This window comes from Aspergillus viridinutans, assembly GCF_018404265.1.
Source record: "Aspergillus viridinutans IFM 47045 DNA, scaffold_10, whole genome shotgun sequence".
NCBI lineage: Eukaryota > Fungi > Ascomycota > Eurotiomycetes > Eurotiales > Aspergillaceae > Aspergillus > Aspergillus viridinutans.
In genome coordinates, this window is record NW_025091226.1 from 1,214,584 (window position 1) to 1,237,127 (window position 22,544).

At 50.0% G+C, this 22,544-nt stretch overlaps 8 protein-coding genes across 8 annotated transcripts; 3 read left to right on the forward strand and 5 right to left on the reverse strand.

Annotated features, from left to right (window-relative positions):
• Window positions 1-178: 178 nt before the first annotated feature.
• Aspvir_002098 (enhancer of polycomb-like protein 1) lies at window positions 179-2,164 on the reverse strand (the record flags this gene model as incomplete). The annotated part of the gene is made up of 4 exons (XM_043273699.1): window positions 179-979; window positions 1,034-1,330; window positions 1,384-1,866; window positions 2,006-2,164. 4 exons carry the CDS (start codon window positions 2,162-2,164, stop codon window positions 179-181), a joined length of 1,740 nt encoding a protein of 579 aa, XP_043129634.1.
• Window positions 2,165-2,714: 550 nt separating this feature from the next.
• cnaB (calcineurin regulatory subunit B) lies at window positions 2,715-3,488 on the forward strand (the record flags this gene model as incomplete). The annotated part of the gene is made up of 4 exons (XM_043273700.1): window positions 2,715-2,823; window positions 2,887-2,939; window positions 2,993-3,066; window positions 3,143-3,488. The coding sequence occupies 4 exons, from the start codon at window positions 2,715-2,717 to the stop codon at window positions 3,486-3,488; spliced, it is 582 nt and encodes a 193-aa protein (XP_043129635.1).
• A 2,240-nt stretch (window positions 3,489-5,728) lies between these two features.
• On the reverse strand, window positions 5,729-7,653 carry Aspvir_002100 (uncharacterized protein; the record flags this gene model as incomplete). Its single annotated transcript, XM_043273701.1, has 4 exons — window positions 5,729-5,823; window positions 5,906-6,172; window positions 6,417-7,451; window positions 7,650-7,653. 4 exons carry the CDS (start codon window positions 7,651-7,653, stop codon window positions 5,729-5,731), a joined length of 1,401 nt encoding a protein of 466 aa, XP_043129636.1.
• A 3,803-nt stretch (window positions 7,654-11,456) lies between these two features.
• Aspvir_002101 (mitochondrial 37S ribosomal protein uS9m) lies at window positions 11,457-12,468 on the reverse strand (the record flags this gene model as incomplete). Its single annotated transcript, XM_043273702.1, has 2 exons — window positions 11,457-11,548; window positions 11,613-12,468. The coding sequence occupies 2 exons, from the start codon at window positions 12,466-12,468 to the stop codon at window positions 11,457-11,459; spliced, it is 948 nt and encodes a 315-aa protein (XP_043129637.1).
• A 362-nt stretch (window positions 12,469-12,830) lies between these two features.
• Window positions 12,831-14,488, forward strand: Aspvir_002102 (putative translation elongation factor eEF-1 subunit gamma; the record flags this gene model as incomplete). Its single annotated transcript, XM_043273703.1, has 4 exons — window positions 12,831-12,860; window positions 12,973-13,174; window positions 13,421-14,143; window positions 14,202-14,488. The coding sequence occupies 4 exons, from the start codon at window positions 12,831-12,833 to the stop codon at window positions 14,486-14,488; spliced, it is 1,242 nt and encodes a 413-aa protein (XP_043129638.1).
• Window positions 14,489-15,078: 590 nt separating this feature from the next.
• On the reverse strand, window positions 15,079-17,157 carry Aspvir_002103 (NIF domain protein; the record flags this gene model as incomplete). The annotated part of the gene is made up of 2 exons (XM_043273704.1): window positions 15,079-17,061; window positions 17,131-17,157. The coding sequence occupies 2 exons, from the start codon at window positions 17,155-17,157 to the stop codon at window positions 15,079-15,081; spliced, it is 2,010 nt and encodes a 669-aa protein (XP_043129639.1).
• A 390-nt stretch (window positions 17,158-17,547) lies between these two features.
• On the forward strand, window positions 17,548-18,673 carry rrp36 (putative pre-rRNA processing protein; the record flags this gene model as incomplete). Its single annotated transcript, XM_043273705.1, has 2 exons — window positions 17,548-17,715; window positions 17,774-18,673. The coding sequence occupies 2 exons, from the start codon at window positions 17,548-17,550 to the stop codon at window positions 18,671-18,673; spliced, it is 1,068 nt and encodes a 355-aa protein (XP_043129640.1).
• Window positions 18,674-19,540: 867 nt separating this feature from the next.
• Aspvir_002105 (uncharacterized protein) lies at window positions 19,541-21,066 on the reverse strand (the record flags this gene model as incomplete). Its single annotated transcript, XM_043273706.1, has 2 exons — window positions 19,541-20,762; window positions 20,861-21,066. The coding sequence occupies 2 exons, from the start codon at window positions 21,064-21,066 to the stop codon at window positions 19,541-19,543; spliced, it is 1,428 nt and encodes a 475-aa protein (XP_043129641.1).
• Between the last annotated feature and the right edge of the window lie 1,478 nt (window positions 21,067-22,544).

The following is a 22,544-nucleotide window of genomic DNA, read 5'->3' on the forward strand; positions in this document are numbered from 1 at the left end:
AGGTCAAGATATCGGAGGGACGGTAAAAGTACAAGTACAGAGGAGTATCGAGGTGAAAGCCGAAGCAGAGGGGAACAAGGGAATCGAGTAACGCCCGCCAAATGCAAGATATGAGTGGGGGAATTAAAAGAAGAAGACACGAAGACGAAGAGAGAAGAAATAAAGCCCAGCTCATATCTCACGAAGTGGAGGCGACGGCACCAGGCCCGGGGTTCGATCCCATTGTCTGCCCCATGTTCGAGGGCCCATTGTTGGTTGTGGTTTGTTCGGCCTGCAACCGTTTCTGCGCTTGAGCCTGTGCTTGCGCTTGAGCTGCTTGAGCCTGCGCATGTGCTTGGGCGGCAGCGGCAGCTTGATCTCGTGCTTTAGCAGCCATTATGGCACGATGTTGCATGATCTGGACATCGTACGGATCACATTCGATTTCTGACTCATCGTCCGAATCCTCCCGATCATACTTGAATCGATCAGCCTTCAGCGGATCCAGTTCGATTCTACACCGCGACACCAGGTTTCGACGATCGATCATCAAACGACCGCCGCGCCCAATGCGCCTCCTGAACGACGGTATTCTGCTGGTGTCCTCATTCATCTCCCATGTACGAGGAACTAGCTTATCTCGGACGGAGAGGGAATTGGCTGTATCTAGGGCAGAGTCCAACATCATATTGTCGGACGAATCTGAAGAAGGAGGAGTTGGCAATTGGGTGGTGATTGCCGGACGGAATGCTGCCTGGAAGGTTTTCTCCGGAGGTGGCGAGAGAGGCGCTCTTGTGAAATCCACATAGCCCTCGTTCCACTTGATATGCTTCGCGATGTTCTGCTTGATATCCCGCAGAATCTCGTTTTCTTTCTCCGCCTGGACGTCTTCGAGCAGTTGCAGGTCGTCCGCAGCCTGAGTACCGGGCTTCTGTGGCATCCGGACCTGAGGAGCGGTAGGCCGATGTGCAGCTGGCGCCTCCACAGGCTTCTTCTTTGGCTGCTCCGACAAATTAGCAGACGCATGAGGAAATCGTGCTGGGATTGAAGTTACCTTCTGGTTGATCAGGTCCTCGTCATCGTCTTTGATGTTGAGTTTCCTCTTCATTTCCTTCACCTCGGAACGCTGCAGGAATATCTGCCGTTCCATCGAGAGCATCTCTTTTCTTGCCAACTCCCGCTGGCGCACCAGTGCAACCAACTGTCGAGCATCTTCCAGCTCCTTTCTAAGCCTGCGCAGTTTATCGGCACTTTGGGCATCTCTGCCGCGGGTCTTCCGAATCTGACGGACTTCACGCCTACGAAAGCAGACATACGGGTCTGTATCATCGGTATCTTGACCAGTTTCGAACTGCCCAGCGTCAGTCGTGGGGAATGGATAACGGTGCGACGAGGTCTGCTCACCTTGAGACTCGGTAGGAGTGGGTGGTTCCCAGTGGCAATCCGTCGCAACTTCCAGTGCTCATATATGTCCTTTGCAAAACGCTTGACGCTCTCCTCTACAGTTGCATCCGTTGAGTCTTGCATGTCTGCGAAGCTCAGGACAGGAGGGCTATCTACAGCTGCAAATGGTTGCTTTGTCTGTGCTGTCTCCTCGAAGAAGTACATCACCTCCTCGAACTGATCCTCTGTGATCCGGTTCGACGGCTCCCGCTTCTCGTTCAAGATCTTGAGGAAGACATCGTCCTCTTCGGTCATGTTATACGGGCATCCGCAACAGTCCTCGACAGTCGAAGAGAAGCGGATGTATGTCGCCGGCTGCGAGAAGATGGGGGGATAGAGCTCGTCATATCGAAGATTACTGAGGACGGTCTCTGGTGTGGGAATGTGAGCTTCGTTTACTTTTCCTTGGGCAGTCGCGCTGATAGCAGCTTGGAGATGGAATTCCTATTGAAAACAGTGTTAGCGAACGCTGTTTGGAACCCAATATATCGGCTGACAAAATTTTCACTATGAGGTGAGGTTGTGATATGATCACGTGATGCATACAGGGATGGCTAAAAATTAGTCAGGGGAAAACACTGACCGACTCCTCAGCCTTCTCGACACCCGTTTCTACCTGTTGTAGGGCATTCTGGACCTCATCATCGATGACATCGATCTCATCTTCCCGGACAATGGGGATTGAGGCCTTCGAGGTGAGCTTTTTTGGGCGCGTCCTCCCCATACCCCCGTATCTAGTCATACGAACTTTGGGGCGCAAATGCGGCAACGACCATGGGACAGCGGTCCCAAAATTAGTATGTATCGATAGGCCTGATCATGCGAAAGCGCGTAGACGTATTTTTTTGATGAAAATCGATGGATGGTGGAAGATATTGACGACGGCAATCTCGTAGTATCAGCACTGGCGGTTGAGTTGACGTTGTAATGTCACCCAGACGTGGCCTGTCTTAGGCTGGTGCACGGCCTCAGGGGTTCGCTTGCCTCTCCGTTTCCGGCTAGTGCGGGGCTGGCCGATATCAAATTGATGAACGGGTGATGTCCTTGGCATGTTATGAGCTAAGTGAATCCTGGAGCCGCAACCAGTGGATAGCTGAATAGCCTTTCCTACTCGCCATCACTCCTCAAAGTTATCCGCCACTGGCTGTGCTGTTCCTATTGATTATCACAACCAGGTTAATAAGCACTTTCCACTAGTCTCTACTGCCCATAGTTTATTTTATTCATAATTTCCCCACGCTTTTATCTTAACTTTTGCATACCCCCTCAACCACACACGACCAATAACCAACATGGAGCAATCCAGTGAACCAAATAATGCTGCTATGTTTGATGCACGCAGACGTAGAGGATCCGTTGGGACATCACAGCTATTAGACAACATTGTCTCGGCTTCGAACTGTCAGTCTTGACCAGTGGTTTTTTTCTTTACCTTTGAGACCGCGATCTAATCATCAGCGACAGTCGACAGAGATGAGGTGGACAGGCTCCGCAAGCGATTCATGAAACTTGACAAGGTCCGATCAATACGTGAAGAATTATTTGAATGATATGGCTTAAACTGTCGCAGGATAGCTCCGGCACCATCGATCGTGACGAGTTCCTTTCCCTCCCACAAGTGTCCTCCAACCCGCTCGCAACGAGGTACGTGGACAGGCATTAGATGGTGGCGCCGTGGAGGAACAACCAGGACGTCGGCGATTTGCTTACCGATACACAGAATGATCGCGATCTTCGACGAAGACGGTGGCGGCGATGTCGACTTCCAAGAGTTCGTGTCCGGGCTGTCGGCTTTCAGCTCCAAAGGCAACAAAGAGGAGAAGCTCCGGTTCGCGTTCAAGGTCTACGACATTGACCGGGACGGCTACATCTCCAACGGCGAGCTGTTCATCGTGCTGAAGATGATGGTGGGCAATAACCTGAAGGACGTGCAGCTGCAGCAGATCGTGGACAAGACGATCATGGAGGCGGATAAGGACCGCGACGGCAAGATCAGCTTCGAGGAGTTTACGGAGATGGTGGAGAATACCGATGTCAGCTTGAGCATGACACTGAGTATGTTCTAGCGGGTTGTTCCAAGGAAAGGACAAGACTGACCGACTGTGTTTGGACAGGCCAAATCTAAGCGTTGCACATGAGTATATTCGAATCTTGCTATCTGGCGTTGTTGTTTCTTTTTATCTGTTGCTTGCCGGTCCTTTCTGCCCCTTTGGCTCTGACATGAATTTCACGATCATCGATGATCAATGACCTCTGTAGTTTACATCCTGGCATCCTTGAAGGAACCACGGACACGACGACATGCACATATACAGTCCATGACCATCCAATATATATATTCCTCACGCGCGTGGCTATAGTATTGATTGCGAGTATATATAGGCGGTGGGCGGTGCATACCATCAAACCACCAATATCTTCATTACAGAGAAAATAATCAACAAGGAAACAAGACATATAAAATACCGACTGGTGTCAACACAAGCTACCGTACCTTATTTTGCTCGGCAGTTTACCTTTATCCATGTAAATAACCTAACAAGGGACCCAAGAATGTCAACGCCTTTCCAGGATATGTACCTCTCTAATCTGCAAAATATGTAGAATGTGACACCATCACACAACAAGCGGAATTTCTGATATATACATACCCATAGAGCTTAGCTACGCATATCAGCTGGGAATATATATGTATGCAAACCCTGCCAGTGATTTAACGTATTGCTGTTGAAGAAAGGTCCAAAAAACAGCATGCTGCGTGTGTCTATCTATGGGATGAATAATAAAATATGTACATACAGCTGCAGCTCATCACCGTCCGTTTATCCATGGGATTTCACGTCCCGATCTGGGGAGTATCCATCGAATGTCTATCTAATTAGTAAATAGCCCCTTGGTAACATTGTTACGGTTAGTGTTATGGCCGAGACTAGCGTCCTGCGGAACCGGGAGCAACTCCCGACCCTTGGTGATGGGACCTGATCTATGGAATACTCCGATGTCGAAATGTGATAAGTCGAGTGCAGTGATATCACCATGTTTTCATTTAGAGAGACACCTTCTTCGGAGCTTTTCCTCCCTGTTTCTCAGCAGGCTTGAGGTTGAGTTTGATGGATCTTCCAAGGATTGTGAGGGCAATCGCACGTCTCCTAAAAGTCTAAGAGATTGCACGCCTTCAATATACTCCGTAATGCTCGCCTTGTGCGGATTCATGAAGATAGTGATTGAGTCGATGACTTCGTGGTCAAGCCCCCACATCTTTCCTCCGGCGGAGCTGGGCCAGGCCAGTGGTCACTCTGACATTATTAGACAAATTGAGGCTACCTGGCATCCTGAAAGAGGAAGAAGAAGCACAGCGATTGGTCTATCAGATGTAGCCTTGTAGGACGGGAATCGTGGACGATCGGAGTCCGGCCTGATGACCGCGACCAAGGAGTCGGATCGCGCCTCGTTGTGCTCTCTCACAAATCACAATGGTGGCGATAGCCTTGCGGGTTCCGAACCTGAAAACCGGGACATGCTAGTCTTGCACCAGTGTCACACGGCGCTATAGGCAGCTGTATCGAATTTGGATGTGTGGCCAAGTGTTACCCGGTTCACGCCCCTACTGCTTTGTTCTGTTGAAGTGGCCACAGAGTAGACCACACAGAGAAAAAAAAAAAAAAAAAAAAAAAAAAAGCAAGAATTTCAATCGCTGGAGCAGTGATATATCCTGAATACGCTCAGAAAGACCCGCCCACTGGTTGCACAGGAAATGCGAAGAAAGAGTCACGCTTGAGGGGTATATATACAAAATCGGATGTTGCCTGAGGAGGCACCGATGATACATGAGACGATACTGGGTAATATGCGGTTTCACTCTCATGTCTCAGGAACAAGAGCGCCAGAGATGAGAATGGTGATGGAAGACCTCTCATGGCAGATGCCTACCCAGGAGGGCTTGTGGTAGCCCTGCGGGGGAAGCCCTTCAGGTCTTCATGCTCCGCGGACAATGGAGCCGGGAAATGAAATGGCCTAATTTCTCCGCCCTACTCGTGAAGAAAGAGAGACATGCAGTCATGGACACATGATTCAAGGAAAGTGCTCCGTAGTGCGGGCTGAGAAGTGAGGACAGGACCATCCAGTGGTACTCTGTAGTCCGTCACGGTGGTATGAACCATAGAGAGTGGCCGCTTGGACTCGTGGGATTCGTTCTTGAGAACTAAATTAGTTCCTGCCTTAGGCCAGACGCGAGCGCAGCCACAGAAGTACGGAGTATGACCGCGCCATTGGGGAAAGTGAGCTCGGACACGACCACGACCATCACTCAGGACCGCGAAGTGGTGGCTGCGGCTGCGCTCACTCCATGTGCGCGCACATTATCTGGTCGGCTTTCTAACAGATCGATACATTCCCCGAGGACTATGCGATGAGTCGCCGAATCAGATAGCTGTGCCAAATTTCCTGAAAAGGATTTCTTTCTCGATTAATGTAGGGCTCTTACCACAGAGTATCTCCTCCTCCCAAATGCCCATCTGATAGTCCACCAGCCCATGCTGCTCCGTCTGATCGCATAGCTGAATAAGTTCTCTGCCCATATCATCCAAACGATCGCTACTGAGCGTTGAGGTGTTGGACGGTTGATGGCCGGTCCGCAACACCTCCTGTGTCATATCTTTCTGTCTTTGGCAGGCAGCCAACCAGCAGATGTTGAAGTCATTCCATAATTGCAATCGATCAGAATAGAACATCGGATCGTCGCTCAAAATGCCTAGGATTGGTTAAAGGTCAGCAACTAAAACGCCTCATCATGAAATTGATCTTCATATGCCCGCTACGCAGGCTCGAAGGTATCATCGGCGAGTGCCAAGAGTGCGATCAACGAAAAAACAAATGATGTATTCAATGTGCACGTATTATTGTATTCAATGTTACCATAAAAAGGTACGATTGTTGAAGGACGGTGGATAAAGTGATGAGTGGGAATCCGAAGAAACGCTAGGGAAGAAACATACCAAGTTCCCGCGCATTAGTGACAAGCCACTCGGAGATTTCCAAGAGTGATCGCCCAGCCTCTACCAATCGGCCGGCGCGAATGTGATCGAACGTCGACCGCAAGACTCGTTGAAACCGACCATATTCTTCATTCAAATCTGACGAATCCGCAGTTACATGCTGCTGCTGTTGTTGTTGTTGCTGTGAATAGTGATGCTGCTGCTGCTGCTGCTGCTGAGACGTTGCTGGTTGCTCCAAACGCCTCGCCGTTGTCCCCACAGGGGTAAACTCGGCCATGGTTGCGGGAAAGGGCTGCATTGCGCTCGAGCGCCCAATGGGACCGGGCTGGTTATAAGCAGATGAAGAGAGGTGCGAGTGCAGGTAGGGCGAAACCTCTGCAGGGACCCCTGTTGCCATCGGCTCATTAGTTGGAAAGTACTGTGGAACGGCAAATTGGCTGGGCAGGGCGTCAATCGCTGCAGACTGCCGTGTTGGGTACTGTGGCACGACCTCGTACGGATTTTGTGTCGGACCTTGCTGACTGAGATTATATACCATCTCCGATTCATACGCGGCGAAGGGTTGCTGTATCGACTGCTGGCGCTGTTGTTCGCGCAACGTCGTAGGATATGGTTGTAATTCGTCCCCGTGCAAGGAATCACCCTGAAACGCAGTGTCTGTGTATCCATAGTCCATGTAGCCTGACAGTCGAGATCTTGTCGCTGCTTGCGACAATCCCGGATGGTTTCCACGTGCTGAAGGTTGGCCATGCTGTCGAAAACGATCCGCAGCACCGCGGGATGAACTGGGGACCCCTCGACGTGTCGACCCCGAGCTGGTTGTGAAACTGGAGGGATCATGCTGCTTCATGCGTCGGCTATCGCCATCCATACCACGCAGTCGGTCCCACGAGACCCTGCGCCCTGGGTCGAGGTCAAGAGACCAATGCGCTTCGGGGGAGAGCGGAGGACTCGCGTATGGTTCCAGTTTGCCGGGATGGTGTAGTTTGGTCGTTAACGACGTCGTCTGTGTGAAAGCCTTTACACCGCGGGCTCCTACTCTCTCTTTCACTCATTCATAGACTGGTACAAGAAGTTCGGGACGACACTCTTGCTATCGGACGTGCCGAGTCTCGTGGCGAGTCTCTGTTCGGTTCAATGTACCGTGTTGCGCAAGCATGCGCAGGCTGGTATCTATCAGCAATTATGAATGAAGATGTTTTACATAACCAAATTGAAATGCAAAATATGTACGCATGATTGGCAGCAACATACCTCTCTGATACAGTACCCCCCTCTCAAGTCGTGGTTCTTTGAGAATGGTAACCTCCTCTGATAGAGATCGAAACGCACAACAGTGCGGGCAGAATGACAAAGTGCGGAAGAGAACCAGGGCTAATAATAATTTTTTCTATGATTCAGAAAAAGATAAGACCCAATGACCGTAGTCCTGTAATTGCAGCCCAAGCAACCTGCTCTGACAGGTGATGGACACCAGAGACTGCGTGGAGAGTGGGGGAACAAGAGCGCAAGATGGGTTGCAAGATATACTTCGACTGACAGTGACTAGAATAGATCAAGAAATAAGCGGTCTCTAGGGTATATATTTAAAGGATCAGCATCTAGGGGCTGTATCGTTTAGAAGCAGTGCAATAGAAGGGAGAGGCTGAAGTATTGATGATCTCTGGGTGGTCTCTATTGATGCGCTTACATCCAAGCAAGCAAGCAAGCAAGCAAGCAAGCAACAGAAAAAAAGGGCCAAATTAAATTAAATTAAATTTAAAAATAAAAATAAAAGAAAAGAAAAAAGCAAAAAGAAATATACACACATATGACGAGAACGAGGGGGTAAAGTAAAAAAAGCCAAAATAAAGGAACGGGGGCTTAAAGAGACAAACAAAAAAAAGAGAAAAAAGAGAAAAAAAAAGAGAGCAAGTGATCTACTTCCAAGTTAGAAGACAGCAGCAAGATCTTCTGCTTGGAATAATCATCTTTATTACTATTGGTCTATCAATCATACATGAAATGGTTCTTACATTTCTTCTGTCCATTTTGCTTTTTGTGACCACTTGACTCGGTCAACCCGAACGTGATGGCGGATGTTACTTGTTTCTTTTTTCGTTTGTTCCGAGCCATTGGGGGCAGAAATTCTCTTCTGGCGCTGTTTCTATCAATACTACCTATATCATACTGTACTAATTGCTGCCCTTTCCCCTATGATTCGTGCTGTAGTCCTGTTGTTGGGATTCTTATGGGTCATCATTGGGCAGCATAGACCCGAGAGCGTTTTCTGAGGATGCTCTAACTGATCTGCCCTAGCGAGTATATACAGGAGAATATTGATATCTCTGCTTACATGGTTGGATAACCAGGACGGGAACGCATACTAAAAGAGTAAATGAAGAAAGATGACAATTAGTCATTTGAGATGATTTTATTAACCCTATGCGAAGATGCGGAGCTAATCGGTCCTTCCATTGTGTTGGGGCGCACGATGATGCAGAGAGACCGAAAGAAACAGGTCAGAAAATGGACAGATCCAGGTCGACAGAGGGGAATGACCGATAAGGTTAAAGAACAGAGCCACTAGGTAAGTAGGTAGTTTTCTAAAGTAAGGTACCACTAGCTTTGTCTTAGACTCGCGTCACTCGAGTACTCGAACATATTATTGTTGCCCTACCTTGTATTCTTTGGTCTAGTCTAGTCTACAGGATTTGAGTATTAGAACTCGACTATGAGCAAGTCAGGGCCACTATATGACGCTGTCCTGCCTAGTGCTTGGCTGATCTTCCATCGAATCCACTTCGGGGATCTTCGTCATTCCTGTTGATCATGTTGACGGCTCGATTTTGACAAATCCCACTCGAGCCCAGGAGCCCGAGACACTGGTACCTACCCCCTTGTGGCTGCTCAGAGGTTAAACTTTCTCAATGATTAGCTCCACCTGGTGGAATCTTGAAAAACAAAGTACGAAACAAGGCGAGAGAAGAAAGAGAGGACTCGGTGAAGAATGGACCGAAGAAGAATATCCTCTTGGGGCTTGGCATGAGTTGGCATATCTATGAGTATGTATGCTTGCCATTGTACACCGATCCTCAGTAAAGGAGAAGAAACCCCCAGAGGAAAAAGGCACAAAGTACGCACCCGCCTGTCCCCAAGTGATCTCCCAAGTCATAGTCTAGATAGTCACCGCCAAAACAGACGAACAAACTCTATTAGTCTCTTCTAGGACAGAATTATGCTGTGTTTTCATAGGCACAAGTGCAGAGCGCACTGAGTTGGTATCGGCATGATTAACATGCCCTTGTCTTCCAGAGAAACAGAGCCGAGTTTTACTTTGTCATCGAAAACAAGCCAACTCGTGCAAAAATAGCGAAAAAGCCAACAAGGATACGTACTGTGACGGGCGATTGAGTACCTGACTAAAAACAATTTCGACAGCATTGACCTGCTGGCGACCGAAATCCTGGGAAAGGCCATGCATGCTGGACGGACCAACCGATTGGTAGCTTTTCGAGTTTAGAAACCAGAAAGGGACCCAATAGAGCTTGGAGATCTGCAAGAGATGTCACTCACTCCTACTTGAATCTTGATAGATCGTGCTATATTTCAAGGGAGGTAATGGGATGAATGCTTTAAGTCACAGCTCAAGCTATAGCAGCTAGTGTGCGAGAGGACCGGGCCCTGGCGTCAGATCGGGGACTGACAGCTGCGGCGTGATCCAATAGAAATCACGATCGGTATTTGTTGATTTGAAATACTCGCCTGGGACGCAATTGGTAGTAGACTGAGTGATTACCTTATTGTATTTTCATCCCGTTGTTGTCCTTCTCCTCATGATCTTCCAGCTTTGCAGCTTTGCCAATGATACTACAGATATTCCAAGTCACAGGTGAGGCGTGCCAGGCTGCGAGCTGCACGTTAGTCAACCATCAATGCGAACAATTGGCATATGTGAGGGGCTGTCACTAGTGCAGAATCATTCTACTTGATCTCTATTCATGAAAGATCATCGTGCAATGCGAAACGAGAGTTGAGTGTCAAGATCAACCTTCAAAATATCAAAGCAGAGCAGCATATGATTGGCGAAAACAATACACATGGCATACTGAGGTAACAACATATACTGAAGCATCATCAAAGGGCATCATAAAAATGGCTTCTGCCTGCCATTATGATTACCTACTATATCCATAAATAAGGCCATAGACAGGCAGGAACATTGCAAACCGACCCAGGAGATGACAGCAATGATCAAAGTCAGACTCAGCAATGTGCAACCCTCCTGCTGCGAACTGTCACTCGGTCCTCTCAGGATCCAGGCTCCCTCTTTCTCCTCAGTTCGCAGACCGATGATCTCAGCGCCACGTTGCCAATAGCAATAAATAGCTGCGATAGTCTGAGTTTGAGTCCGCGACACATGATCCCTTCATCGACCTGAAACTCGAGACTCGGGACTCGGACTCGAGGAGAGCTCAACGGCAGTGTGTGTATTGTGTAACGATGGTTCTCCTTTCTGTCAGCACTGGGCTGGTCCGTCATCGTACAAGGTCCGCGCAATCCTCCCCCCTCTCTTACGGGAAAACCATGCACCTCTTTCTCTTCCTTTTTACATGTTTGGATCTTTCAATTGGGTTGCTTGGTTCTTCTGCATTCGGGCTACAGTTTGGAATTTGGACGGAGACTCGGGAAGTTAAAATCGTCTTGGTTGTTGTGCACTGATCTGACAGTAGTCAGGAGTCGTAGTTCCTGCTGCCGGTCTTCTCAATGTTCGTCCAGTGTTTATCCACAATTCTAATCAATCGATTTCATTGTCATCTGAGGGTAACGCCCGATAAGAGTCAAACTAAGGTACATTGCTTGTCGCCGAGACCACCCATGCAAGTGTCTTGTCTTGAAACAAACCGCCATGGCACTCACGGTGATGCGAAGGATTCGGAAGTATATTCATTCAAGAATCAAGATGGCAAGTGAGATAATGATACAGGTCGGGGAAATAAGAACAGTAAATGGTGTAAAGAACAGAGACCACGCCAGGACCAAGAGAGAATAAACATGCCTTCATCTCTTGACCCAGGTTGGCATCTTGCGAGCCTTGACGTGGCCGGGTTTCTTTCTCTCGACGCGACGAGCATCGACGGTAATAACACCAGCTAGAAAGATTGTCCGTTAGCAACATTCTTACTATCCACCGAATCGGTCTCATCTGTAACGTACCTTTTCGCAAAATCGGTTTCAGCGCCGGCTCATGGACGAGCAGTGCCCGTGCAAGGGCTAATGTGATGGCCTCTGCCTGGCCAGTGACTCCACCTCCTCGAACAGTAGCCCACACATTATATTTGTCTAGTCTCGACGTGCATCTCAGCGGCCAAGTTGCGCTCTCACGGTCGTGCAGACGGGGAAAAGCTTCCGTCAGCGTCTTGCCGTTTACCACCACCTCACCCTCGCCTTCGACGAGGTGGACCACCGCTGAAGAGGTCTTGCGCTTTCCCTTGCCGCGAGCTCGGCCCATCTCGTCCACTGTCGCCGGTGCCGGCTTATTTCCGTACGGGTTACCCGGCCGAAGAAAGGTCTTCAAGGTGTCGCGGACTTCCCCCGGGAGAAGGGCAGGATCAATGCGATTGAGTCGCTGCAGAATCTTGACCAAGCTCTTGTATTTCTTCGTCGGTACGGGCTCGCCGACAAAGTCGCGGAACTGTGCAAGTTTGAACCATGCCATTCGAGGCGCTTCGCTCGGGGACACCGTAGGTAGCGATGCGTACTTGGCGCAGATACGTTCCAAATTCAATAAATGATCGATGAACTTGGGACTGCCGGAGAAGTAGGCCGGTGAGGCGGGAATGACCCGAGCAGGACGGGTAGCGAGTTGGGAGAAATCGATCTCGGGAGCTGCTCGTACCTGGAGAGCATTTCCACCAGCGGCTCCGGCCTCTGTTGCATAACTTCGCGTACCCTTCCGCTGTTGTAATGAGCTCCCTGAAGCGACTGTGGAGGTTCGCAGAATGGACTGCAACTGAGCTGTTCGGACCGACTGCACCGCCTGAACGATCCAATTAGGCCTCTGCCACGCCATAATCGAGGAAACCGGCAGGCAGGAGCCTTGCTTAAACCGTGGGACAACCGTCAATGAATGTAGGGGGAGGGAGAAATTGTAGCAGTGTGGCCACCCCGTCGAAATCCTAGCCTATCCTTGTTCTGCCGTTGTTGGGCAAGCCTGAGGTTTTTCGATGACATATCACGTGAGCGACCAAATGTTCCTCCGATCGCCGACGCCGAGTCTTGATTCGCACAAAATTTCGTCGTTCTCTTCCGCCAGAACCCCTCAGGTGTCGCTTTTTTTTTTTTATTTGAGCAGCTTCTCCTTTTCCCACCCCTCCTCCTCCCTCTTCCTCTCCTTTCCCTCCCACATCTCCCCATCCACATCTCACATTCACAATGGCTTTCGGAAAGCTTTACGGTCTTCCTGTATGTGTTATTCTAGATAATCAGCCCGATTGATTTTCCTGGGTTTGATGGATTACATCCTGCCTTGCTTCCCCTGCTTAGGACAGCTGGCTAATCGGAGTGACTCAAACAGGAGAACGGTCGTACCATCGCCGCCCTCGTCGCTGCCAAGTGCAACGACTTGGAGCTCGAGCTGGTCAAGACTGAGGCCAACTCTGCCGCTGCCTTCAACCAGTCTGCTGAGTACCTCAAGCTCAGCCCCCTCGGCAAGATCCCTGCCTTCGAGGGTGCCAATGGCTTCACTCTCTCCGAGTCCATCGCCATCGCTGTCTACGGTATGTTTCAATTTACTTTAAACGTCTCGCTTTTCCACTATCAGCTATGTCGAATTCCTTTACATGATGAGCAATTTTTTATTACTAGTTATCCCTGGCAGAACTACTGTGTTGATAACATTACAACTCTGAATTTCTTTGGTTACCCCGCCTTTTGGCAGAAAATTTCCCAAAATGGAATTGACCTTGTTTCATCGTTGCAAACCACCACTGGTCCCGAACATTATGAGACTGACTGGATTTAAGTGACCTCCCAGAACGAGAAGACCACTCTCCTGGGCAAGACCAAGCAGGACTATGCTGCCATCCTCCGCTGGCTCTCGTTCGTCAACGCTGAGGTCCTCCCCAAGCTCGGCGCCTGGTACCGCCCTCTGATGGGTCTTGACGCCTACAACAAGAAGAACGTTGAAGAGGCCGCCAAGGCTGCCAACAAGGCCCTCGCCGTCCTCGAGAAGCACCTCACCGCCAACACCTACCTGGTTGGTGAGCGCATCACCCTCGCCGATTACTTCGGTGCCTCTCTCCTCACCCGCGCTTTCGCTACCGTTCTGGACAAGGCTTGGCGCTCTGAGAACGTTGCCGTCAACAGATGGTACAACACTATCATCAACCAGGCTCCTTTCAAGGCCGTCGTTCCCAGCCCTGTCTTCGCTGAGGAGGCTATCAAGTACACTCCTCCCAAGAAGGAGGAGAAGCCCAAGGCTGCCCCTGCTCCTGCCAAGGCTGCTGCTCCTGCTGCTGAGCCCGAGGCCCAGCCTGAGAAGAAGCCCAAGCACCCTCTTGAGGCTCTTGGCAAGCCCGAGTTCGTCCTTGATGAGTGGAAGCGTCAGTACTCTAACGAGGACACCCGCCCCGTTGCTCTGCCCTGGTTCTGGCAGAACTACAAGCCCGAGGAGTACTCTCTCTATGCTGTTGACTACAAGTACAACAACGAACTGAAGCTCACCTTCATGGCCAACAACCTGATCGGTAAGGATTTGACTTCTTTGGCTCCATATTCCTCTCACTTTCTGACTTCCCATCGCAGGTGGTTTCCACGCCCGTCTCGAGGCTTCCCGCAAGTACCTCTTCGGTGCTCAGTCCGTCTACGGCGAGAACTACAACTGCATCATCCGCGGTGTCTTCCTGGTCCGTGGCCAGGACTGGAAGCCCGCCTTTGAGGTCGCCCCTGACTGGGAGAGCTACGACTTCCGGAAGCTCGACCCCTCCAACCCCGAGGACAAGAAGCTCGTCGAGGACGAGTGGGCCTGGGATACCTCCGTCACTGTTGACGGCAAGGAGTACTCCCACGTTGATGGTCACGTCTTCAAATAGACGGTGTTCTGAAAATGCTATCAGCGACTTGATGATGTCCTCTCTTCCCCTCATGACATTGGGTTAGCTTCTATATGAACTCGAGCCTTGGCCATGAGCCCTTTCGTTTCAGGATACCAGAAGGGTTATGGGCCTGGCTTTCCATTGATATCCCTCTCGCCCTCCTCTGCGCCCAATTGACCCTCCTAATGTCTACGTTGCCCACGACTGAATGGTTTACGTATTTTCATTCGTCGACTTGACTTTCAAAAAAGATCCTCGTCCTAAAATGCATGGATATTGTATATCCACGCTAATGATATCTTGAGATATGGCATGATAGTAGCTAGTCTAGCCATGAAGAAGCCAAAAAGCACTTCTTGATCCTAGCAGTTTACTGTTCCTATTATGTATCCAGTAATATGTTTGATGCACGCCCTCCACGTAAATGGTACATTTGAAGTCGCATGTATGTTCTTGACAAGCCTTACGAGGCTCAAATTGCATGTATCTATTCAAAACAACCAATAACTTCACACCTAAATCTACAGTAACACATAACGGGGGTATCCTCTTCGTGAATCAATAAACACAAGAACATAAAAGTCAAATCAGTCGCGGCGAACATTCAACGACTCTTCTAGGCGATCGAGAAGGTAGTTTTCCGATTGCACTGAGGAGGCGGGAGAGGGAGAACGTCTGGTATGCGATTGCGGCACATCTGTAGCTGTTGGGATAGCACTGTCCTCAGCCGGAGTAGCTGGGGTGCTGTCGGTCGGGGTAACACCTTCGTTGACCCCCTCAGCTATCATGGCAGACACAGTAGCGGCAGTGGGTGGGTTGGCAGATGCAGCGCCGATAGCGGCGGCAGCCCGTCGCGCCGCTTTCTTTTCCTGTTTGCGAGCTCTTCGTTTTTCCTTGCGTGCCTGGGCTATTTCCTGGGGTGTTGACGGCGTTGTCGAAGAACTCCCGGTTTGCTGTTGTGAAGACTGATTCATCCCGATATCGAGATCAAGGATTGTGGCGTTCGTCGCGAGCTTCGAGTTCCAGAGCTGGAGCAACTTGCTAACGTCGTCGTACTGCGCTAGGGCATCAAGGCATTCCAGGACTTTAGGAAATATGCGAGACTCATCAATACCCGGTGCGTTCGTGAACTCCGGGATCTCGAGGATGTTGTAGGGCTCGCTGAGCGCTTTGAGCTTGCTGTCATCGATGAGAACGGTGTTCGTCTGGTCCCACCGTGGATTCCCCTGCGCCGCCTTTTTCTTCGTTTTAGACCGACCTTTCTGATGGGAGCTGGGGTACGAGGCTTGAATCTCTTGATTGCTCCACACCGTCTCTAGGGTCTTATAGACCTGCACCTTTGACCTGTACTGAGCTTTTGAGAGGTTCAACTTGTCGCGGCCCCATTCAGCTACCAGTGACTTTCTTTTCTCGCCAGGAAACAGTTTCTCGCAAACTGCGCCTACCGTCTCTGGTTGCGAACTGGACCAGATCATGACTTTGTAGTTTTTCAACAAAACGTCCAAGAACTGGTCCAGGCCAGTCCTTTTGGCGAAAGAAGGGGGCAGACGTCGGTGTTTTCGAAATATCAGAGTGCCGTTCAGGTCAAGAATAACCAGTAGAGGTTGGCGGTTGGGACGTAGTTTCGGGACCAAGGATGATTGCGTCAGATACTCCTTAGTCGGCGCAGGAGGCTCCGGGGTCTTAGATCGCCGATCACGCGGTGGGATTGGGAGCAATGTTTGCGGTGTTGGACCCTGAGAATTGCCTCGAGTAGGGCCAGCTGTTGTAGGATACATTGGGTCGAAGGGACAGAACGGAAACCCGCCGAAAACTGGTGGTACCAATGCTGGACTGGAAACACCGAAGTTCACTGGAGGGAATGGGGGCATTAGGGGCATGAAAGGTAGTATCTTTCCAGGATTATTCAAGTCTGGCATTGGCGGGAAACCGTAAGGGATGAACGGGAGGTTATCAGGCAAAGTTTGCGATTGTGATGATTGCAAGTTGGATAGGTGAAATGGGACAAATGGCTGCTGCATAGCTGTGTTGGTAAGAGAGTCTGGTGTACTGGACGGTATAGGTAAAACGGGAAACGAGTTGATATTCGGGTCAAATTGCGGACTAGCAGACGGCGCATTGAAGGGCTGCTGTAGTTGCATGTGCGGAACTTGTGCTGGTTGAGAGCCTGATAGATGCGGACTATACGGTGACGGTTCTTCTTTTGACAGAATGTCAAAAGATCTGCCATTGCGCCGTGTACTATTTTTCCGCAAACCGCTCGACACAGCATTGTCAGTTCCGGGAGGAATCACAGTGTCGAAGCGCCAAAGGGCGTTGTTCGAATCCGAGCGACCTTGATACGGCCTCCATGATTTCTTCAAATTCTGGCTTGTATCGGGTAGACCATTATTGTTCTGTGGATGATATCCTGCTCGAGGTGCACCATCTCTCACAGCTTTTGACCGTCTCATTCCTAGATCTTCGAGAGCACTGGTGACGGTAGCTTGTAATTGGGGTTTCTTCAACGGGTTGATACGCGGCGGCGACGTCAAGGCAGAATTGGCTGGCGCTTTGGGATGGGGCAGGACCTATACAGGAGAACCCAATGTTCAGTCGCCGACCATGGTGATCATCTGTATCTGGATTTGTATACACACCTTCTCGGACGCCCCGCCTTGGAGCATGCGGCGATAGGCAGCAGTTACTGACAGCGGCAGAGATGAGATAAATGAAGCAAGCCTAATGAATGGATGGACCCAGCGCCCAAAAACCATGAAGTAGACGAAGAATTGATGCTATGCGTAAAGAAAGAAAGAATGATCAAGATTGACTGCGCTGTTGGAAGAACGGCAAAATAAAAAGGCGACAACAGACAATCGCCGCGCGGAAAGAAAAGCGGCCAACGAGAGTCCCGCCGCCGAGCTCACCGCCTTAGTTGGTGGCAGTATAATCGACTTTTTCTGCGCTGGTCTTCACCGCCGCAGAGTATTCGAGGCACAGCTGGTTACTGCGCTCTTATACTTTGCTGCAGTCCATTCTCTGATATACGTATCGAACTGAAGCCACTAAAGAGAATGGCGGTTTCTGATCTTCTCAACCGACGAGTACGAGCTCTACCAGACGAGGACGAAGAGGTTTACTCGGAAGCATCTGCATCCGAGTCGGAAAGTAATGATGAAGAGGTTGAGGAATCAGGATCGGATCTTAGCGATGATAGCTCAGAAGGGGATGATGGCTCTGAGGTAAGTCTTCCAGAACCTTGCGCCCCAGGCATCGCACGTTTCTAAGAGTCATCATCAGTCCCAAGACGAGTCAGATGCCATGAGCGATGAAAACGAGGAAGATGACGAGGACGACGAAGACAGCGACGACGGCCAGGACGATGTGCAGGCTTCATTAAGCAATATCTCTTTCGGCGCACTCGCCAAAGCGCAAGCCTCATTAGGCCCCAAAGCCAAGCGCAAATCCAAACCCGCGCAGTCAACAGCAGATGATGGAGAACCCGCAGCTGCCTCCCCGTTAGACGACATTCGCGCGCGGATCCGCGAAGCCCGCGAACAAAAACGACAGGGATCCTCAAAGTCGAAAGACTCCGAGAAGCTTTCCCGCTCCTCCAAACATGCACCGATGGTGCAGTCATCCAAACACCCCGTTACCCGCAAGCGCGCCATCATCGAGCCGCCGGCGGCCCTCAAATCGCGGGACCCGCGTTTCGATCCCACGGTACGCAGTCAAAGCGGGCGTAGTGAAGCTTCCCAGAGCGCTTACACCTTCTTGGACGATTATCGCGCTGCGGAGCTCAAGGAAATGAAGGAGAAGCTCACAAAGACCAAGGATCCGAGACAGAAGGAGGCCTTGAAGCGTGATATCCGGTCGGCTACGGACCGTCTGCGCACAATTGAAAACAGAAGAAGGGAGAAGGAGGTATTAGCGGAACACAAGAAACGAGAGAAGGAGCTCATCCGCGAAGGAAAGAAGAGTAACCCATACTTCCTCAAGAAGTCGGACCTCAAGAAGCAGGTGTTGCTTAAGAAGTATGAGAGCATGGGCTCTAGGCAACGTGTGAAGGCGCTAGAGAGAAGGCAGAAGAAGCTGACTGCTAAGGAGAGGAAGGAAATGCCTATGGAGCGACGCGGACTGGAGCATGATTCCACGCCTTACAATGATGGCGGGGGCGGTAAACGCAGGCGGCTTGCTTAGAGACTTTGTGCCCATATCTTCAATCTATCAATGCTTTATGGCGAAACCGTTTGTTTCCTTCTACATGATTTCTTCTGTGAAAGCTTGCATCTGGGCTCTGAATAGATCACGGAAATGATCATGAGAACTCATTATTAGAATTTGACTGGATCTACCAGTCCACACTAATTGTGCTATAAAAATGCAAGAAGACGTCTCCCTCTCTCAAATTATCACCAGTCCTGATTCAAGAGGATTGATCTGCGCCAGGCATTACTGTAAGGTTCAGGTCAAGAAAAAGAAGTTTTAAGGAAAAAGGAAAATGAGCTTTGTCTGACAGAAATGCTATGTCGAAATGGAAGATAAGAAAATGGTGACGAGAACAATGGTATCACAACAAGATGACCAAATCAGCGGCGACAAATGCCAGCAATGATATCGGTGGAAGGGAAGAACAGATATGGACATAGTATTGTGCAACGTTGACATGTCCCAGCACCCAATCCAAAAGATACAACGCCAGTAAACAGCAGCCCCAAAAAAGGTGGAAAGAAGAGGGCCAGGGAGGCAAGTCAGAAATGATAACATCTCCGGCTCTGGTATCAGGGATGTTCGAAAGAGTTCGTAAGGATAAGTCGTAAGTCTCGCAATCATCAATCTCAACTGACTAATCTCATTCAGTCAAAAAGCTTCGTGCCTGTCGGATTTTCAGCTGTTCTGAATCTCAGCATACCAAGACTGCTCCCGATTTAGATTCGTTGCGTTCTTGTTCGAGATGCAGAGGATCTGAGCCCGCAAGACCTGACTCCTAGGATTATGCCCAAAGCTGAAACAAGTGAATAACATCCGACGAATGATGGGATACAACAGGCCCCAGATGAGCATGGTTCATGAGTGAAAAAGATCCCAAGCCCTGGCACACAGGCTGAGAAACTCCTCCTTCTTTCTCCGTTGTGTCTCGGGAGAGTCTCTGCCTGCTCCAAAAGGCCCGTAAGTGGTGTTTGCGCCAGAAGCTAGAGCTGGATTAGGTCGATAGTGAGGTTCGGGGCCGTGACCCAAGGGAGGACTTCCGTTATCCTGTTCATATTCACTTCTCGGGCGCCGGCGAGCAGTGCCCTCGGTTGATTGTAATACAGGTTGGACAGGCGGATGGGGCGCTGAAGGCGCAGCGTCCGTACTAGTTCGCGACTTGGTTTGTCCGTTAGTTACGTGAGGAGACGGTGGAGTTGGAGGCTGGTGGCCGCCATAGTGAACAATGCGCGGTAGAAGCTCCTCACGTCCACCAGCTAATTCATGGACGGCCTCCTCTGCGGATCGGTACTCCCGAGGTCGACCTTGCACTTGCGCCGCAGATCCAGGCATCCTTGGAGATGGTAACGGCGGAAGGTTATTGGATTGTGACGGATTTGTGCCAACAGCCTGATAGTATGTGCCGCGATTAGGGTCCCGATCACGGGAGCCTAGAGCTTCAGAGCCAAAGACGTCAGATAGCGGGGGAAGGCGATTATTTGTTTGAGTAGCAGGGACATGGTGAATGTGAGAAGTTGACCCGAGGGTAGGGCTCTGGTTCACAACGTGCCGAGTCAGCGGCTGCGCTTGGTATCGACCGGTAAAGGATTGATGCAGCGGTGCCGATTGAATGACGCGCTCGTTGGCAAATTGGGCAGCGGACGGAGGTACGATTGACAGACCAGGCGGAGGTCTACGCTTGAAGGCGCCCGTTTTGGGGGCACCAAATGTGTTTGACTCCGATGGTTTAACACCATCCGGACCGTCATCCTTGGCCGACTTGTGCAACCGAGATTCTATGATGGACCTCTGCTGGTCTCGCACGGAAAGACTCCTTTGAAGCTGCTCCCTCATAATTGGATCATGAGTCTGAAACCCCGGTGACAAGCACGCGATCCCAACGTCAAGCATGGTAACTCCGTCACGGGCCGTCATGGGACCGCCGGCAGCGCGAGCTGAAAGACCTCCCGCAGTCGGGAGGCTGGTGGAGAGGTCCAGCTTTCGGGGTCGGGGCCGAGTGTGAGTCTGAGTTTGCATAGCAGGCGAGGATGGCGGTTCTTTTTTCACTATCACCTTGGGAGGGATACTTCCACTTTGTGATCTAGACGGAGGAGAAAAAAATTAAAGTGTTAGCAAACACCCAGATCACAACTTTTGCTTATTATAAGGCATTTGCACGAGCGAAGTCGAGGCACTTACGATGGCGATGTGTGCTTTCGTCCCGGTGATGAACCTTTCGCTGCAGATCCATCTTGTGAGACGCCAGATGCTCGTGGAGGTGTCAAACTGGAGTGGGAACTTGTCGTTGTCCGTGCCAGGGTCGGGCAATTTTTTGGACTCGGATCGCGATTCATATGCGGCGACGGCAATGGAGCGGCTGTAGCAGGTGCAACCGCCGTAGACATGATAGTATAAAGTCTGATTAAGAATATCCCGGAAGACTAGATGATTATATGGAATGGTATGTAACGGACAGTGAACCCGATGGATTGAATAGCGGAGTTGTTGTTCTCGATAAGTCGCACGGGTCCGCGGACGAAGCAAGACGGTGCGGAACAATCAAGAGTATGTGGGTTGTACTCTGTATATATCGCTGGTGAAGTTCGGAGAGTCTAGAGTAGGTATGGGACTGTGCCGCACTCAGTGAGGATAGGCTTCGTTATATATAATGATGTTGATTCGGTGGTTGAGGAGAGGTGATATCAAAAGGTCCCGAAAATCGAACGGTCTCCCGTTAGAGAATCGACTCCGACTGTTGGTAACTTGGTAGGCGTAAAGTGGAATGGCGCGCCGATGGGAGAGCGCGGCGGTGGTCAGCGGCTATGCTGGGCTTTTGCTCTTGTCGAGAAGTGAAAGCTGCCTAGCCAACAAATACCCAGAAAAAGCAACCCGAAACACAGACAAGCAGAGCACCGCCACTACCAAGTCAAAAGGACAGACAAGAAGACGAGTGACGAGACACAGTACCAAGAGATATGATCCACGCCCAAAAGGAGCATGAATCGAAAACAAAAAAGCTGTTGGAAGTGTGACACGAAGTGGTCAGACACTTTCGGGGAGGGCGGTTAAGTAAAGCTGGCTGGCGGCAGTGTGACGGCGCCGACAGGGTCAGTCAAGCCGGAGATCGATCCAGAGCAACAAGCGAGAGAAACTGGACAGGGATCTCGATAGGTCTAGCCAACTAGTATGCAGGCAAACAGGCAAGTTGCCTAAAAGGGAGAGAGAACAAAGACAAGGCTAAAATATGCGAAAAAGGTAAAAGAAGTAAGAAGAAATAAATTGACAGGTGATTTTGAGAAAGGTCAAAGGGGGAAGAGGAGAGGAAAGACAGAACTAAGGACGACGACAGGTATGACTGGAAGACAGATATAAGACGACGGACTGAGAGGCAATAAAATAATAATAATAATAATAATAATAATAATAATGATAATGATAATGATGAAAATCAAGATGACAGATGAGAAGAAACAAAATGGAGCATACTATCTAATACAAAAGTGGATCAATCACGGACACAGTTGGTGTTGTAAACTTGTATAGCAGTGTTTGACCACTTGGATATGGATGGAAAGCAAAGGTCAGGCAGGACTTAGAAGGAGAAAATGGGCTTCGCTACTCAAAGAGGAATAATATAATCAAAGAGGGGCTGGGCGACTCTCAAAGAGGCTGACGGAAGGATATAGGAATATGGAGCAGCCTCGATGGATACAAGTTTACAACATGAGGCTATGGGAGTATGGACTAGCTAATAACTATGGAGAAAGGGAAGAGGAGCATGTGGGGATGAAACCAGACAACCTGTGACCACTTGATTCTGCCGGATAATTTTAAAACATCTCTGAGATTCAAAGTACTGTACCCCGTAAGGGATTAAAATGGA